The 18,709-nt window shown below is 44.7% G+C and overlaps 1 protein-coding gene across 1 annotated transcript; it reads right to left on the bottom strand.

Annotated features, from left to right (window-relative positions):
* Window positions 1-513: 513 nt before the first annotated feature.
* On the bottom strand, window positions 514-18,541 carry LOC311350244 (protein NLRC3-like; the record flags this gene model as incomplete). Its single annotated transcript, XM_084470240.1, has 9 exons — window positions 514-1,084; window positions 9,789-9,835; window positions 10,679-10,852; window positions 11,290-11,463; window positions 12,644-12,817; window positions 13,110-13,283; window positions 14,458-14,631; window positions 15,057-16,857; window positions 18,532-18,541. 9 exons carry the CDS (start codon window positions 18,539-18,541, stop codon window positions 528-530), a joined length of 3,285 nt encoding a protein of 1,094 aa, XP_084326366.1. The 3' UTR covers window positions 514-527.
* Between the last annotated feature and the right edge of the window lie 168 nt (window positions 18,542-18,709).

Here is an 18,709-nt window from a genome sequence, read left to right as displayed (position 1 = left end):
CCAGATCCATAACCTCAGTACATTTAATACACTATCTATCCAGATTCATAACCTCAGTACATTTAATACACTATCTATCCCGATCCATGACTCTGCTTGTTTCAGTCAAGTTAAGGACTGTTTAAATCACCATCATGAATCAAATCAACATCAACATAATATAAAGCGACATGACTGTGTTTGTACAAGAATAATAAAGTGTTTGATACAAATATACTACAGAATTTACCAGTAGAGCGATCACTAAAGATAGAAATGTAATAATTACTGATAACTGAGCGACTTATTGAGCATGATCACTGATCACTGAAAACACACCTTTTTAAAATAGCTTTCATCATCAAACTCTCCTCATCTGAACAATTAATCTTTCTAACTGTAGAGGAAGCTCAATGCATAATATTTTTTGTAACCGTAGAGGAAGCCAAAGATATGATATTGAGGATAATGAATTCCCTATTGCATAAAAAAAAGTTTTTGAGTTAAAAAAACAACAGAACACGTGTGTGTGTGTGTGTGTGTGTGTGTCAATACAACTGACTCAGAGAGACTGAGATACCAGAAGTCGTAAACCCAAACGCAGGGAGGAGCTCCTCCTGGGTGAAGGAGGTCTGGAAGGTGTGGATGTGTGTCAGTGTGTCTGAGGACCCTCCTCCACCTGGGGACACTCTGTAGAAGGACAGAGTGCCAGCAGGCCGGTCCAGATACACTCCTACTCTGTTAGAGCCAGCGGGGCGGAGACGGATGGAGGTTGCTATATCGTTGTGCTGGGGAGAGTAACGGTCATCATAACAATAAAGACACCAGGACTTGTTTTTCCCTCCAATCTTGCTGTCATCACCATCTCCTCTCCTTGTGATTCCTCTGTATGTCACTCCCACTTTAACCTTTCCTTCCCTCTCTACCTCCCAGTAACAGCGACCAGTCAGACCCTCTCTTCCCAACACCTGGTGCCAGACGTCAAACCTCTCTGGGTGATCAGGATACGGCTGCCACTCTTTAGCCTTCGTCACCTTTCTGTTGTCCTCAGACAGAGAGAGTCGTCTGTGGGCTGTGTTTGGGTCCAGTGTGAGTTCACAGGCATCTGAGGGGAGAACAAGACACCGTTACCAGGGCCGGTTCTACACTGAATTGTGCCCTAGGAGAGACTCCGCCCGAGCGCGATCGGGATGGGGGGGGGGGGGGGGGGGGGCGATTGGGATTGTTGACGGGGGGGGGGGGGGGGGCGATCAGGATTGTTGACGGGGGGGGGGGGCGATTGGGATTGTTGACGGGGGGGGGGGCCTTTTGCTTCTCAAAGGAAAGCTAGCGTCCATATGAGAGAAAATAATAACTGATGACCACACACACACACACACACACACACACACACACACACACACACACACACACACACACACACTCACACACACACACTGTCCCGCGGTCGCACATCCAAGCAACTCATAGGAACTAGGTCTTAAAGAGGACATATTATGGTGTTTTCTCAACAAGTAAACATAGCATATGAGTTCAGGAAAACATGTTTTTGAAGCTGTTTGCTGGAAATAGCTTCTGGGAAACAAAATCTCTCCTACCGCTATTCCCCTCTGTTTCAGTCCCTTCACAATGTGCTGTTTCTGGTGTCTGTAGCCTTCATGCAAATGAGCTGCTGCCCATTGACCAATGAGCTGTCAGAGTGAACCACAGCATGGAGGAGAGGTGATTGTTGCCGTTTGCGGACTCCCTGAGCTCTATATCTATATAATAATAATAATAATAATAATAATACATTATATAATATATACTGTAGGTATCTATATAATATAATATCTAATATCATGGCCAAAAGCTATGTGCGCCTCTGATGATATTATGAATCATAAGGTACTTCCTGGTACTTCCACAACAAGTAAAGACTCGTAGTGGGGGTTATCTCGGCCATGGTTCAGAAGAAATGGGGGAAAGGGACTTTGGCTTTGACTCTCTGAAGTCCGGATTGAACCGCGACATGGAGGAGAAAGGGATTGTGCTCCCGGAGCTGAGCTGCCGGACTGCCGCCGAAGCTCCCCCGCCGTACTCCCGGAGCGGGGCTGCCGGACTGCCGCCGGAGTTCTGGCGGCAGTCCGGGAGCTCCGGCGGGGGAGCTTCTCCCTGCCAGGCGGTCACATCTATTTCTGTATGGAATCTCCTCGCTTCTGAAATGCGCAGACATCTCCGCCCAGCGCTCGTCCGCTGGTCCAGGTCCACAAAATCGTATCTATGCTCTGATTGGAGGGGGGTGGGGAAGTGGGTGGTAATATGCAAATGTACCCCCCCCTCCTGAGTAGGAGGGGGCGCCGAAACTGACTCGCTTGTTTGGTAACTGTAGGCGGGGTACTTTCAGAAATGCATATCTCACTCAAAAAAGCATGTACGGAATTATTTCAAAGTTTGTATGCGTGTGGCAGCACCAGAGACCCAAAACAACAGCCCAAATCCCAGGAAAAGTGTTGTTTTCATAATATAATAATAATAATAATAATACATTTTATTTATATGGCGCCTTTCAGGACACTCAAGGTCACCTAACAAGCATAGAAAGAGATCAAGACACAAATTAAAACAAATTTAAAAAAGACACAGAGCTTGCAGCAGATTTCTAGTCCATGTGTGAGTATGCCTGCCTAAATAAGTGTGTTTTGAGGTGGGATTTGAAGGTGATAGGTGAGTCCATGTTTCTAATGTCCGGGGGAAGGCTGTTCCAGAGGCATGGGGCGGAGCGGCTGAAGGCTCGTGCCCCCATGGTGGACAGACGAGCTGGGGGGACGTGTAGGTTGATGGAGGAGGCGGATCTGAGTGACCGGGTGGGAGTATTGATTTGAATGAGGTCAGACAGATATGGGGGGGCAAGGTTATGAATGGCATTGAATGCATTGAGGAGGATCTTGTACTCTATGCGGTGTTTGATAGGGAGCCAGTGAAGTTGGTGTAGGACGGGGGTGATGTGACAGATGGCAGGGGTTTTGGTGATAATACGGGCAGCAGCGTTTTGGAGCAGTTGGAGTTTATGGAGGAGTTTGTGGGGGAGACCAAACAGAAGGGAGTTACAGTAATCCAGGTGTGAGGTGACTAAAGAGTGGACCAGAATAGCAGCGCTGTTTGGGAGTGAGTGACAGGCGGAGGCGGTTGATATGTCCCCTTTAACACACTCAGTGTTAGAGTAGCACTACTAATAACATGCGGTATGGTAGCGTTTAAATGGCGGCTATTGTGACACGGTTTCAGTATCGGTATACCGTACTGCGACACTATGAGGGGCTGTTCCGTTATTATAGGGCAGACTAAAGGGCTCTTTATGGTTCCACGTCGACGCAACAACCCCGCAGACGCTTCCACGCAGTCCTGAACCTTTCTGGTCCTGCGTCGGGTTTTAGTGAGCGGACCAATCACAGCCCTTGCGGCTGCGTCGCCTCGACGGAAGGTTACAATTTTTGGGAGGCGCACGTCAGGCCCTCGCGGTGGACGCAAGGAGGGTCCGCAAGGACGTGAGGGGTCCGTCACCCCCTTGCGTTGCGTGAATGTCGGACCATAACCAGCCCTTGTCACTTGTGTAGCGTTGATGGTTGGTGATGGGTTTACAGGTTATCTAGTTAAGGTTAGTTAGAGCAGTAGTTAGAGGACCCTGAAGACTCACCTAACCTTTTATTTCTGGTCGGGAGTGAGAGAGTTGGTCGTTCCCCCGGAGTTCGGTTTAGTTCGGGTTTTCTTTCTATTTTGTTCTATTTCCTTTCGTTGATTTAATGCCATCACGTCATATGTTTAAAAAGGCAATGATTCAATAAATTCATTGTCAACAGCACTCTTTGTCTACAGCCTACATGTTATCTGGTCTCTGATCATTTGATGGGGCCGTAACAGGGGGAATAAAATATAAATGAATCAATGAATCACTGAAGAATAATGTAAGTGTAAAGAGCAGTTCTGTTTACACTATATAGCCAACAGTATCTTAAAGAGGCCCACACCTAATATTTGAAATGTGTCTGTGGAGTGTGTGAATGAGGGCTGTTGAAGCAGCCTCACCTGGCCCAGTCAGTCTGGACTCTGGGGCTGGTGAGGCTGCACACCTGTTGTACATTGAGTCATCAGTGTGCACAGGTTAAAGCAGCCGTCACACACACACACTCAGGGAGAGGTCTCCTGCATGGCAGCGTGGAGCACCAGGCCAGGTATCACTATCTACAAAACGTACTCTAACCCGGCTTCAACACCACCGCCCTGCGTCCTTGTCTAGAGGAGCCCACTAGAAGTCCCCTAGCTGGACTGTAGCATCGTCTCTGCTACAGTCTCAAACTAATATGTCTCTCAAATTGATTATTGAATGTCATTTATTAATCATCGCACAACTAGTTGTGTGTGGACACACATCGCCGTACTCAACTGCTCTATTCTTTATTATTTGTTCATCTAATTATGTAATTAAAAAGGTTAATGTCATTGTTGCGCCTGCTCGCTGGCGCGAGCAGGACGCTTATCCAGCAGCTCTGTGCGTGTCGTGTTGTTTTTAATAACTTAAGTGTGTTTTAGTAAACTTTTATATAACACTAGCTGTGTAGAGCTATATATACTGGATACACGGACAGCATAGCAATGGACATCATGTTTATTCAAGGGAAAAGCTGCTTTCACTCCAAACAATGGGACGTGCCGGCATTTTCCACGACATACCTGAGGAGCTGAAGAGGAGGCGCCGAGGCTGCAGAGCCGGAGCGAAGGTGAAGGCTAGGCTAGCGGCTAAGCGGTGGAAATACAAGCCCTCGGTTCTGTCGATAGTGATGGGGAATGTGAACTGTTTGACCAACAAGACGGACGAGCTGGCTGCCCTTGTGAGGACGGACAAGACGTTCAGGGAGTGCAGTTTACTTTGCCTCTCTGAAACCTGGCTAACCCAGAACACCCCGGACGCTAATGTGGATCTACCTGGATTTACTACAGTGAGAGCGGACCGGGACTGTGGACGCAGCGGCAAAAGCAAAGGAGGGGGACTCGCGCTGTTTATCAACAACAGATGGTGCAACCAGGGGCATGTTACGGTGAAAGAGATGGATCAGGAAATGGTCTCCTGAAGCAGCAGAGGTTCTGAGGGACTGACTGGAGCGTCTTGCAGGAAGCACATGGTGAGGACATGGAGGGGGTCACACACTGCACTACTGACTACACTACTGAACTTCTGTATGGACGTTGTGGTCCCTATCAAAACTGTATGCTGCTTCCCCAACAACAAGCCCTGGATCACCAGTAATGTCAAGGACATCCTGAACAGGAAGAAGAGGGCATTCAAGGCGGTGACGGTGGCAGAGACGAGCTGAAGCGCGTACAGAGGGAACTCAAGGTCCACCTGAGAGAGGCGAAGGAGGACTACAGAAGGAAGGTAGAACAGAAGCTGCAGCAAAACAACCTGAGGGAGGTCTGGGATGGCATGAAAACCATCACAGGCTGCAAGAAGAAGGGCAGCATCACAGGAGAGGGGGATGCTGGAGAGCAAACCAGCTAAACCTGTTTTTTAACAGGTTTGATACTCCAACTCCCACAACCAGCGGCGGCCCACTTCACACCCCCACCATGTCCATCACCTCCCCCAATTCCACCACCTCAGACTGCAGACCACCCCCACCCTCCACACCCATGGACAATTCAATCGCCCTCCCCACCACTATCACCAAGGATCAGGTGAGCAAAGAGCTGAGGAGGCTTCGTCCAAGGAAAGCAGCAGGCCCGGACAGAGTGTGTCCAAGGATGCTTAAAGCCTGTTCTGCTGAACTGGGGGAGCCACTCCAGCATGTCTTCAACCTGAGTCTGCAGCTGGGGAGGGTCCCAGTGCTCTGGAAGACTTCATGTCTCATCCCGGTTCCTAAGAAAAAACACCCCAGGAAGCCGGGTGACTTCAGACCAGTAGCACTGACATCACACATAATGAAGACATTTGAACGGCTGTTGCTCCATGTCCTCAGACCCCAGGCCCACCACGCACAAGATCCACTGCAGTTTGGATACCAGGAGAAGATGGGCGTGGAGGATGCCATCCTCTATCTGCTCCATAGGGCCCACTCTCATCTGGACAAGGAGAGCGGCGCTGTGAGGATCGCGTTTTTTGATTTCTCCAGCGCCTTCAACACCATCCAGCCGCTCCTGCTGAGAGACAAGCTGACAGAGATGAGGGTGGACCCACTCCTGGTTACATGGATCACGGACTACCTCACGGAGAGACCACGGTACGTCAGACTGAAGGGCTGCACGTCAGACACTGTGGTCAGAGGCACCGGAGCACCACAAGGGACCGTGCTCTCTCCAGTCCTCTTCACCTTGTACACATCTGACTTCCAGCATAACTCTGGGCTCTGCCACGTGCAGAAATACTCTGATGACACTGCGATAGTTAGCTGTATCAAGGATGGAAGGGAGGGGGAGTACAGGAGCCTGGTCAAGGACTTCGTGGGGTGGTGCAGGTCCAACCATCTGCAGCTGAACACCTCCAAGGCCAAGGAGATGGTGGTGGACTTCAGAAGGAAGAAACCACATCTCCAACCCGTGTCCATCGAGGGGGTCGATGTGGAGGTGGTCAGGAATTACAAATATCTGGGGCTGCAGCTGGACGACAAGCTGGACTGGACAGCAAATATGGAAGCTGTTCACAGGAAAGGGCAGAGCCGTCAGTATTTCCTGAGAGGGCTGGGTTCCTTCAACATCTGCCAAAAACTACTGCAGATGTTTTACCAGTCTGTGGTGGCCACTGGCCAGCATGCTCTTCTATGCTGTGGTTTGCTGGGGAGGAAGCAGCAGGAAGAGAGACGCGGGTCGACAGACTGGTGAGGAGAGCTGGCTCAGTAGTGGGCACAGAGCTGGACTCTCTGGTGACAGTGGCGGAGAGAAGGACCCTGGACAAACTGCTGTCCATACTGGACAACACCCACCACCCTCTGCACGACATCTTCACCAAGCAGAGGAGTCTGTTCATTGGCAGACTGCTGTCCCAGTCCAGCTCCACTAATAGATTTAAGAACGCTTTCGTCCCCCTGGCCATCAGACTGTACAACAGCTCCCAGTAAGGGCAGGGAGGAGGACAACAACAATAGATAATAGACAATGGACAATTTATTAGGGACCGAGCCAAACTTGGCAAGGACCCTATTGAAACCCTCATGATTATTCTTCTTCTTATTTTCCCTCGTATTCGACTGCATTTTTCCCCCCCTGCACATATTCGAAAACTCATTTTTTTTTGGTGCATTTTGTGGGACTGGTGAAAAATTTGATATTCTAGCCCTCAAATTCACATTCGCCCCTAGGTGGCGCTATACCAACTATGCCAAAATTTCAACGTTTGCACAAGCATAACTCGTCACCGGTTGGACCTAAACTCATGAAACTTTGCACACATATGCAAATCCTCATAATGAACAAATTTGCAGATACTAACTTAGCCGGTAGCCAGATTTCCCGCCATTTTGAATTTAGTTAAAAACAGTAAATTCCCCAAGGATCCCAGGTTTTTCGACTTTGACAAAAATCCTTTGGCACATATCATCTATGGCCCATTATCTTCAATGTGACATTAGGATTAGTCTGTAGGATAAATTTCAAAGTACCCATGAGCCATTGAGTTCAAAAAGGGGTGTGTTTTTCACCCCAAAAATAGTAAATTGCACATATCTACATTAATTGTACTCCTATGGTGTTGGACCTCTCTACTAAAGTTGTTTAGAATCAAATTCTGAACAAGATTAATTCAACAATTTTTCAAATGGGGCGTGGCATCGAAATGGGCGTGGCCTGTTACTAAAATAGCCACAGTTCATAGAGGCAATGTTTGATTTGAGCGGGACCAACTCAGTGGCCGTTAAATACCAAAGTTCTAACTGCTCAATTAAAATTAAGTCGATTTAAAAAACAACATGGCCGCCAGAGGCTCAAAATCACTCTGCGGACACCGTAATAGTTATGAATATGAAATTCACAGGACACGTGTAAACTGATGCCGATAGCTCACATACCAAAATTCGTGTTTCTATTTTTTGTAGCGCCCCCTACAGGAACTTTAAAATGCAGCCCCTACGTCACATTTCACCAATATGTATGAAACTCAGTATTCACGTACAATGTGCCCATACCTACAGAAAAGCCTCTTGGACCCATGCTCCAAACTCCACAGGAAGTCGGCTATTTGCATTTCTAATTTTCACTTTTGGCGGCCATTTTGAATTTTTTTCACTTTTTTGCCTTGTATTTGAATGAACTCCTCCTAGGGAATTTATCGGATTTGCTTCAAAATTGGTCAGTACAGTCATGAAGTGGTGCTAAACCAAAATCGTGCTATTTGTGACTGTACGTTGAAGGGCGTGTCCGTGGCATGCTGTCAAAGTTGTCCATTTTTGAATTCCGTCGCGTTGTATTTGAACTAACTCCTCCTAGGGAATTTATCGGATCTGCTTCAAATTTGGTCAGTACAGTCATGAAGTGGTGCTGAACCAAAATCATGCTATTTGGGACTGTACGTTGAAGGGCGTGTCCGTGGCGTGATGTCAAAGTTGGCCATTTTGAATGGAATTTCACTTTTTCGCATTGTATTTGAACGAACTCCTCCTAGGGAATTTATCGCATCTGCTTCACAATTGGTCAGTACAGTCATGAAGTGGTGCTGAACCAAAATCGTGCTATTTGTGACTGTACGTTGAAGGGCGTGTCCGTGGCGTGCCGTCAAAGTTGGCCATTTTTGAAATCCGTCGCCTTGTATTAAACTAACTCCTCCTAGGGAATTTATCGGATCTGCTTCAAAATTGGTCAGTACAGTCATGACGTGGTGCTGAAACAAAATCGTGCTATTTGTGACTGTACATTGAAGGGCATGGCCGTGGCGTGCTGTCAAAGTTGGCCATTTTGAATGGAATACTTTCACTTTTTCGCCTTGTATTTCAACTAACTCCTCCTAGGGAATTTATCGGATCATTGATGTAGGGTTAATAATGTTAGTTAAAGTTGTTACAACATGTAATTCAGTTAAATGTGGTCTTACATGTTAATGTCAAAACAATCAGTAGGACACCACAGGGCACCTCTGCTTCTACAGATTACATAAATTTGCGAATTTTTTTTAAAACTGCGCTTTTTTAAAACTGCGCGCAGTGATGAACGGGACCTCGTGCCGGCTTGCGGCTGCGTCACGTGCGGTCCTAACATGTGCACATCTTGCCAGCACACATGTTACGACGGCACGTGACGCGGCCGCAAGCCGGCGCGATTTTTTTTAAAAACTGCGCGCAGTGATGAACGGGACCTCGTAGTGGCGGCTGCAAGCCGGCGCGAGGTCCCGTTCATCACTGCGCGCAGTTTTAATTTATATCTGTATTTTGCACATCCATCTGCACTGTTTTTACTCTCATTTGTACTGGTTTACTTTCATTTGCACTGTCCTACTTCCATCTGCACTGTTTTACTTTCATTTGCACTGTTTACTGCCTGCACCGTTTAGTTTATTTTATTTTATTGTATTGTAGCAACTGTTAATTTTATTTTATATTTTAATTTAAGTCAAAGTTTATTGCAGCCACTGTTAATTTTATATTTTAATTTTAGTCTAATGTATGTTTTATGTTTTATGCTGCTACTGGATACCTGAATTTCCCTCGGGATAAATAAAGTATTTATCTATCTATCTATCTTCATTTCCAGGATGATTTGACTGAACCAACGTCACCTCCTGCTGTGTGGATGGACTTTCCATCTCTATAGTTAGTGTGTGTTGAGATGAATCAAACTAAACAGACACTTACATCTCTGTGGAGCTGGTTTCATCCACCGCTCTCCACCGTGCTCCACACTGGGGAGACAAAGAGAGAGCAGCATGTTGTCTTTAGACAGGGAAACATTATTCACATGTTAACAAAGAGAGAGCAGCATGTTGTCTTTAGACAGGGAAACATTATTCACATGTTAACAAAGAGAGAGCAGCATGTTGTCTTTAGACAGGGAAACATTATTCACATGTTAACAAAGAGAGAGCAGCATTTTGTCTCCAAAAACTGAAACATTAACATAACTAACATAACTGAGAGCACATTATCTAGTAATATAAAATGGGTGGCTTAAATCAAGCAATCTGATTGGTTCCCAACTGTTGTATATTGAGCGTATACACACAGCTATGACGCCCGTTCAGTTTACAGAGTTCAGTATCACTCCGCGCCTAACTTGAACTGTTGTTTATTTATATATAAAAGCAATAGCATAGTTCACTGAAGCCTAAAAATATGTTGATTACTGGAGAGGGTGGAAATGTTGTAAAGCAATAGGCACACGGTGAGTGAACTCGATAGGCTAAATTGCCGGCGAACCAAGCTACCGTCTCTAGCCTTCTCTCTGAAGGACGCTACAGTGTGTTGCATATAGCAACCGCCGCGCACTTTGCAGGCAGCCAGGAGGGACTACTTTTTTGTATTCGTTAAAAAAAATGCTTTTCCGACTTTCTCACTTTTTCAAAATTGAGGGTGCCTTTGACTTTAATTTCGCCATACTTACGTAACCATTTTATAAAAGCAATAGATCACGACAGGCTGTGTGTTCTCATTATACCACAGTAAAGATCGATCAGTGGAACGGTAACATGTTCCACTGATCCTTGTAGGAGACATTGTCCCTGAGTGGTGAGCTGTCCTCTCCATACCTGAGAGTGTCCAGTCTCCAGTGTGGATCCTCCAGTCCAGCAGAGAGCAGCGCAGCTCCTGAGTCTCCTGGGTGATTGTAGCTCAGGTCCAGCTCTCTCAGATGGGAGGGGTTGAAGCTCAGAGCTGAGGCCAGAGAAGCACAGCCTTCCTGTGTGACCAGGCAGCCAGACAACCTACACACACACACACACACACACACACACACACACACACACACACACACACACACACACACACACACACACACACACACACACACATGTTGAACCATTGTGTAAAAATGTCTTGATAACAGGGAACAGACCAGTGTAAATGTATTGGTGAGAGTCAACAGCTATTCAGTCTATGGTCAGAAAGTCCAAAATAATTCCACAACAATCCAAAAATAAAATAAAAACTTCAACAATCATTTACACACTGAATAACTGAATAATATAACATAAATCTTATTATATCAACAAAAATGGCAACTTGAAATCGGTCAAATGTCTTCTGATATGGAACATTGTGGCGTAACTGTTTGCACATTATGTAAAACTGCCATTGTAATTATTAATAAATTTCATACAACAATTAGTTTAATTGTTTTTGCACATTGACTAAAACTGACCTGAGAGTTTCCATTGTACAGTGTGGATTCCCCAGTCCAGCAGAGAGCAGCTTCACTCCTGAATCCTGCAGATCATTGGTACTCAGGTCCAGCTCTCTCAGACTAGAGGAGTTGGAGCTGAGAACTGAGGCTAGAGCTTTACAGCATCTCTCTGACAGATGGCAGCCAGTCAGCCTTTAAACAATATGCAGTTGTTTTAATTATACATAACTTATACATCTATAATGTTTTAAAAATGATGAAACAACTGGAAAACGTGTCTTCAAAGAAAGTGAAGAGTCTGTTATTCTACTTTAGGGCTCTACACTCACACAAACAGACAGGAACATGTTACTCTTCAGAACATTTTTAACAGACAGTTAAACTACTGTCTATTAAAAATATTCGCACAACTAACCCTAGTTGAATATGTAATTTAAGACATTTTTAATTCATACAATCATCACTAGATCGTTGTTTCACACTTGACAGTCAGTACCTCGTCCCTGGTCCCTCCTAGTGTCTACATTGTTGAGTCCTTGGGCTCCGTCGCTCGCCCTAACAATCTCCTCCCTGTACAGTGTCACCGACCCCTCCCCTGTCTGACTACCCTCCTGTCACCGACCCCTCCCCTGTCTGACTACCCTCCTGTCACCGACCCCTCCCCTGTCTGACTACCTACCAGCCTTCAAGCCCCAAGTCCCTCCTTCACATATTTGTGTCCCTTAGTAAAGACCCTTTGATTTACTGTCTGTCAGCCTCACTCTGTGTGAGCATTTGGGTCCACTCGCTCTACTTCCCCTTAACAGCTGCTCAGACGGAGCTTCATAGAGGAGGGGGGTGCCCCTCGGTCGTGACGTCAGACTTCCTCGGTAAAGGTCTGACGTCAAGTAAAGAACGCCACCTGCGTTCAGCAGAGTGGAACGTTCACACCGTGTTTTGAGGAGAATGGCAATTTACGGCGGATTTTACGGCTTTTCCCTCTAAATTGGGGACTTATTTCAGTAACAGTGATAAAATGGCATGGATTACTATAAGATGATATGAAACATTAAAACTTGTTAAATCACAAAAACAGCACATTTATTTTTGCCATGAAATCTTATCTCAGAATTGAATTCTGAGATAATGAACACAGTAATTCAGAAAAAAAGAGCGGATTATTATTCCATAAAAACTCAGAATTCAGAGTTAATTATGTCACTAATTCAGAAAAACAAGAGCAGAATTCATTTTCTCAAGTGCATTTCCAAGTATTTTAGGTGGCATGCATACAATGATTACATCTAGGCTTGTGACAACTACTACACTATTTAAGAATCAGCTGAATGTCTGCTGATAGTAAAATGTTATAATGCACATTAAGTAAACTGACCTGAGAGTTTCCATTGTACAGTGTGGACTCCCCAGTCCAGCAGAGAGCAGCTTCACTCCTGAATCCTGCAGATCATTGGTACTCAGGTCCAGCTCTCTCAGACTACAGGAGTTGGAGCTGAGAACTGAGGCTAGAGCTTCACAGCATCTCTCTGACAGATGACAGCCTTTCATCCTTCACACAAAATGAAGTGAAAAAAAGGTAACAGATTTAAATCAAACATAATTTATTGTTTTTTATGAAATTATTAAATAATAAAAGTTTAACTTGCTTAAACTTTTGGAATGTGAATCCAAAGTTAAAATGTGTCTGATAAATGTTATCTCTGCATAAAATGTGTCTTCAGAGAACCCTTTTATGCAGATTCTGTTATTATACTTTACTAATTATAAACTATCACTTTCTTGTTACAGTCATTAGTAGATGGCATATGTAATTTACAGTTTGCACATTATGTGAAACTGACCTGAGAGTTTCCAGTGTACAGTGTGGACTCCCCAGTCCAGCAGAGAGCAGCTCCACTCCTGAATCCTGCAGATCATTGTTACTCAGGTCCAGCTCTCTCAGACTAGAGAAGTTGGAGCTGAGAACTGAGGCCAGAGCTTCACAGCATCTCTCTGACAGATGGCAGCCAGTCAGCCTTTAAACAATATGCAGTTGTTTTAATTATACATAAATTATACATCTATAATGTCTTATAAATGATGAAACAACTGGAAAACGTGTCTTCAAAGAAACTTTTTAAGAAGAGTCTGTTATTCAACTTTAGGGCTCTACACTCACACAAACAGACAGGAACATGTTACTCTTCAGAACATTTTAACAGACAGTTAAACTACAGCCTATTAAAAATATTCACACAACTAATCCTAGTTGAATATGTAATTTAAGACATTTTAAATGTATACAGTCATCGCTAGATCGTTGTTTCACACTTAACAGTCAGTACCTTGTCCCTGGTCCCTCCTAGTGTCTACATTGTTGAGTCCTTGGGCTCCATCACTCGCCCTAACAATCCCCTCCCTACAGTGTCACCGACCCCTCCCCTGTCTGACTACGCTCCTGTCACCGACCCCTCCTCTGTCTGACTACCCTCCTGTCACCGACCCCTCCCCTGTCTGACTACCCTCCAGCCTTCAAGCCCCAAGTCCCTCCTTTACATATTTGTGTCCCTCAGTAAAGACCCTTTGATTTACTGTCTGTCAGCCTCACTCTGTGTGAGCATTTGGGTCCACTCGCTCTAGTTCCCCATAACAGCTGCTCAGACGGAGCTTCACAGAGGAGGGGGGTGCCCCTCGGTCGTGACGTCAGACTTCCTCGGTAAAGGTCTGACGTCACGTAAATAACGCCACCTGCGTTCAGCAGAGTGGAACGTTCATGCCGTGTTTTGGGGAGAATGGCAAAAACATAGGATTTTACCCCTTTTCTCTCTAAATTGGGGACTCACTTCAGTAACTGTGCTAAAATGGCATACATTACTATATTGAAGATCATAAAAAACATATTAAAACTTGTTAAATCACAAAAACAGCACATTTATTTTTGCCATGAAATCTTATCTCAGAATTCTCAGATAATGAACACAGTAATTCAGAAAAAAAATAGCAGATTATTATTCCATAAAAACTCAGAATTCAGAGTTAATTATGTCGTTAATTCAGAAAAACAAGCAGAAATTATTTTCTCGAGTGAATTTCCAAGTACATCAGGTGGCATGGATACAATGATTACGTCTAGGATTGTGACAACTATTTAAGAATCAGTTAAATGTCTGCTGATTGTAACACTTTATTAAGCACATTAAGTAAACTGACCTGAGATTTTCCAGTGTACAGTGTGGACTCCCCAATCCAGCAGAGAGCAGCTTCAATCCTGAATCCTGCAGATCATTGGTACTCAGATCCAGCTCTCTCAGACTAAAGGAGTTGGAGCTGAGAACTGAGGCCAGAGCTTCACAGCAGCTCTCTGACAGATTACAGCCATTCAGCCTTCACACAATTAAACAGACAGTAACATATTACTCTTCAGAACCAATGTCACTTTTTACATGAAGTTTGTTGAAAGATGTCAGTTCACCAGTTATAATTGTCTTAGATATATATTTGCAGCATATAACTATGTCTCTGTATACTTATATGTTTCAAGTGAGTATTTGTTAATTTGTTATTTGTGTTTTTGCCATTCTCCCCAAAACACGGCATGAACGTTCCACTCTGCTGAACGCAGGTGGCGTTATTTTGTGCACCTACCAGTGTGCACCTACAGACATATATTTTATGTTATTATTAGTTTATATTCTAGTATTATTGCATTGCATGTATTGTAATATAGGTTCTTAGAGCACATACAGAGATGTTTTGTATATTATTATAACTTTCATGTTTTATTATTACATTTTTATTAGTGAACTTACAGGGACGTTTTGGAGGCTTTGACCACTGGCAGCAGCCTCAGAAGACCCTCCTCTGAAGCAGAGTATTTCTTCAGGTCAAACACCTCCAGCTCCTCTTCTGATGATAGTAAGATGAAGACCAGAGCTGACCACTGAGCAGGGAAGAGAGACTCTCTGGAGAGACTTCCTGATGTCAGGTACCGTTGGATCTCCTTCACTAGAGAACGGTCGTTCAGCTCATTCAGACAGTGGAACAGATTGATGCTTCTCTCTGGAGAGAGATCTCCACCTATCCTCTTCTTGATGTAAGACACTGTATTCTGATTGGTCTGTGAGCTACTTCCTGTCTGTCCCAGCAGGCCTCGTAGGAGATTCTGATTGGTATCAAGAGAGAGGCCCAGGAGGAAGCGGAGGAACAAGTCCAGGTGTCCGTTCTCACTCTGTAAGGCCTTGGCCACAGTCTTCTCATAGAAGAGATCAGATTTATTTCTAATAAGAGAAGAACAGGAGGAGGAGGTTGGTTGTTCTTCTGAGATCAGATTGACACCAGTGTCGATGAAGGTCTTAAAGACATAAAGTGCAGCCAGAAACTCCTGGATGCTCAGATGGACAAAGCAGAACACCTTGTCCTGGTACAGCCCACACTCCTCTTTAAAGATCTGGGTGAACACTCCTGAGTACACTGAGGCTGCTCTGATATCGATGTCACACTCTGCCAGGTCTGCCTCGTAGAAGATCAGGTTGCCTTTCTCCAGCTGGTTAAAAGCCAGTTTTCCCAGAGAAACAATGATCTCCCTGCTCTCTGAACTCCAGTGTGGAGCAGTTTCAGCTCTCCCATGATACTTCCTGTCCCCCTGTATGGACTGAACCCTCAGGAAGTGGCTGTACATCTGAGTCATGGTCTTGGGCATCTCTTCTTCACCCTGGGATGTTTTGAAGATGTCCTCCAGAACTGTAGCAGTGATCCAACAGAAGACTGGGATATGACACATGATGTAGAGGCTTTGTGATGTCTTGACGTGGGAGATGATCCTGCTGGCCAGCTTCTCCTCTCTGAATCTCTTGCTGAAGTACTCCTCCTTCTGTTGGTTAGTGAACCCTCTCACCTCTGTCACCATGTCAACACACTTAGCAGGGATCTGATTGGCTGCTGCAGGGCGTGTGGTTATCCAGATGTGAGCGGAGGGAAACAGGTTACCCCTGATGAGGTTTGTCAGCAGCACGTCCACAGAGTTGGACTCTGTGACATCAGTACAGGTCTCGTTGTTCTGGAAGTCCAGAGGAAGTCGACACTCATCCAGACCATCCAAGATGAAGACAACTTGGAACCGGTCGTGTCTGCAGATTCCTGCTTCTTTGGTCTCAATAAAGAAATGTTGAAGAAGTTCCACCAAGCTAAACTTTTTATCTTTCAATAAATTCAGCTCTCTGAAAGTGAAGGGAAATATGAAGTCTATGTCGTGGTTGGTTTTGTCTTCAGCCCAGTCCAGAGTGAACTTGTGTGTTAAGATGGTTTTACCAATGCCGGCCACTCCAGTTGTCATTATTGTCCTTGGTTGATCTTTTCCAGGTAAGGGTTTAAAGATGTCTTCACATCTGATTGGTGTTTCCTCCTTGGCTGTTTTCCTGGAAGCTGTTTGAATCAGTCTGACCTCATGTTCCTTGTTGACCTCTCCACTGCCTCTCTCTGTGATGTAAGGCTCTGTGTAGATCTCATTCAGAGGTCTTGACTCTCCTGCTTTAGCGATTCCCTCAAACACACACTGGGTCTTCTCTTTCAGATGAGACTTGATTTTACGTTGGCACTCAGCAGCAACTGTTTCTAAAAAAATGAAACATCAGAAGAATCAAAGTCAGCAACTGCAGCAACAAATCTGCAGCAACACTTTCTACATTAGAAAACAAAATAAGAATTTATCTATCAAATTATTACTGCTGGTTTTTTACTTCTAGTGCCCTGTTTAAAAAGGGGCACTAGTGATCATATATCAAAATCTGTTTTCAAAAAAGAGTATCTTACTGCTCCTTAGTGTGTCGGCCAGCTCCTCCAGCTTCAACTGCTTCATGCAGAGCAGTGTGATGTCTAGCACTCCCTCTCTGGCGCGCCTCCTCTGCTCCTCTTCCTCACCTCTTGACTCTCCTGCTTTAGTGATTCCCTCAAACACACACTGGGTCTTCTCCTTCAGATGAGACTTGATTTTATGTTGGCACTCAGCAGCAACTATTTCTAAATTAAAAAACAACAGAAGAATGTGTGTTTATAAATAGTACAGGTCTTTAAAAAATATATAATAGTCTCTTACGGCTCTGTTTTAAAATAAGAAAAACTTTCTAATCTGTTTTCAAAATAAGAGTATCTTACTGCTCTTCAGTGTGTGGGCCAGCTCCTCCAGCTTCAACTGCTTCATGCAGAGCAGTGTGATGTCTTCCACTCCCTCTCTGGCGCGCCTCCTCCGCTCCTCTTCCTCACCATCCTCCTCCTCCCTCTGGCTCTCTGAGCATTGTGGGTAATCTGGGTAGAGAACCCTCCAGAGCTTCTCCACCTCCTTGTCTAGAAAAGCGTGTGCGTTCTCCTTGATCCGCTGGAACAGAACAAACATCAATGAGAACTTTACTGTAAACTAACTGAGGACATCAGAAGCGTCTGTCCTGGATTCACATCCTGCTGGTCTGAAGAGGGAAGCCTGGAGACCGTTAGCTCCAGACTGTTAGCTCCGGACTGTTAGCTTCAGACTGTTAGCTCCAGACTGTTAGCTCCAGTCTGTTAGCTCCAGGAGAGATGTTGTTCACATGTCATTCATGACTGAACTCAGTGTTGTACATTTACACACCTTCAACTCTGTGTGCTGCTGCTGTACAGACGGACCACTGGGAACCTTTGACCTCCTCTGGTGTCTGTGGAGAACAAACACACACACACACACACACACACACACACACACACACACACACACACACACACACACACACACACACACACAAATAACAGTTATCTTGGTTGCTATCTTAAAATAATTTGTTAAAAAACATTTCTCCTAACTTGTTCCTTTATTTATATATATGAAATAGTATCAATCAATAACTTTTATTATTTTCTTACATATAATTTAATTTCAGACGGCTTCCTGCCGTCACTGCAGATGGCTTAAGTTCCACACACTTCCTGTTAAGGCTGAACGATTAATCTAATTGAAATTGAAATCGCGATGTAATAGAACGTGATATGCAAATCGCAAAGGCTGTGATTAAAAAAAACACAAAACTTTTTTTTGTCGGGTGATTTGTTACCGTTACTGACTGGAGATCAGTCAGATTTACATTTATTTTTCTTTTACCATTCAATAGTTCACAATAAATCGCATATCACAATATTGGTCAAAATAATCACAATTAGATGATTTCCCCAAATGGTTCAGCCCTACTTCCTGTCCTGTGAACTCTTGGGTTGGGTGGTCTTAGTGGAGGTTCTTTTCTCACAGTGTCTGTCTGGGCGCACCCCTCCACATCTCTCCTCTCTGGGAGTGGACGGACAGTAGAGCGTCCTGGATGTTCTGATCTGAACAAGGTTGTGTTTTAATTATCAGGATTTTTCAAATCAAATGATTATTTTTTTATATAAATAAACGATTTGACCAAAAATAAGTCTTTAAAAAGTGGGGGTTGTCTTGTAATCC

The sequence above is a fragment of the Micromesistius poutassou genome (assembly GCF_964030765.1).
Source record: "Micromesistius poutassou genome assembly, chromosome: 7".
Classification (NCBI taxonomy): domain Eukaryota; kingdom Metazoa; phylum Chordata; class Actinopteri; order Gadiformes; family Gadidae; genus Micromesistius; species Micromesistius poutassou.
This window is presented reverse-complemented; position numbering and strand designations above follow the sequence as displayed.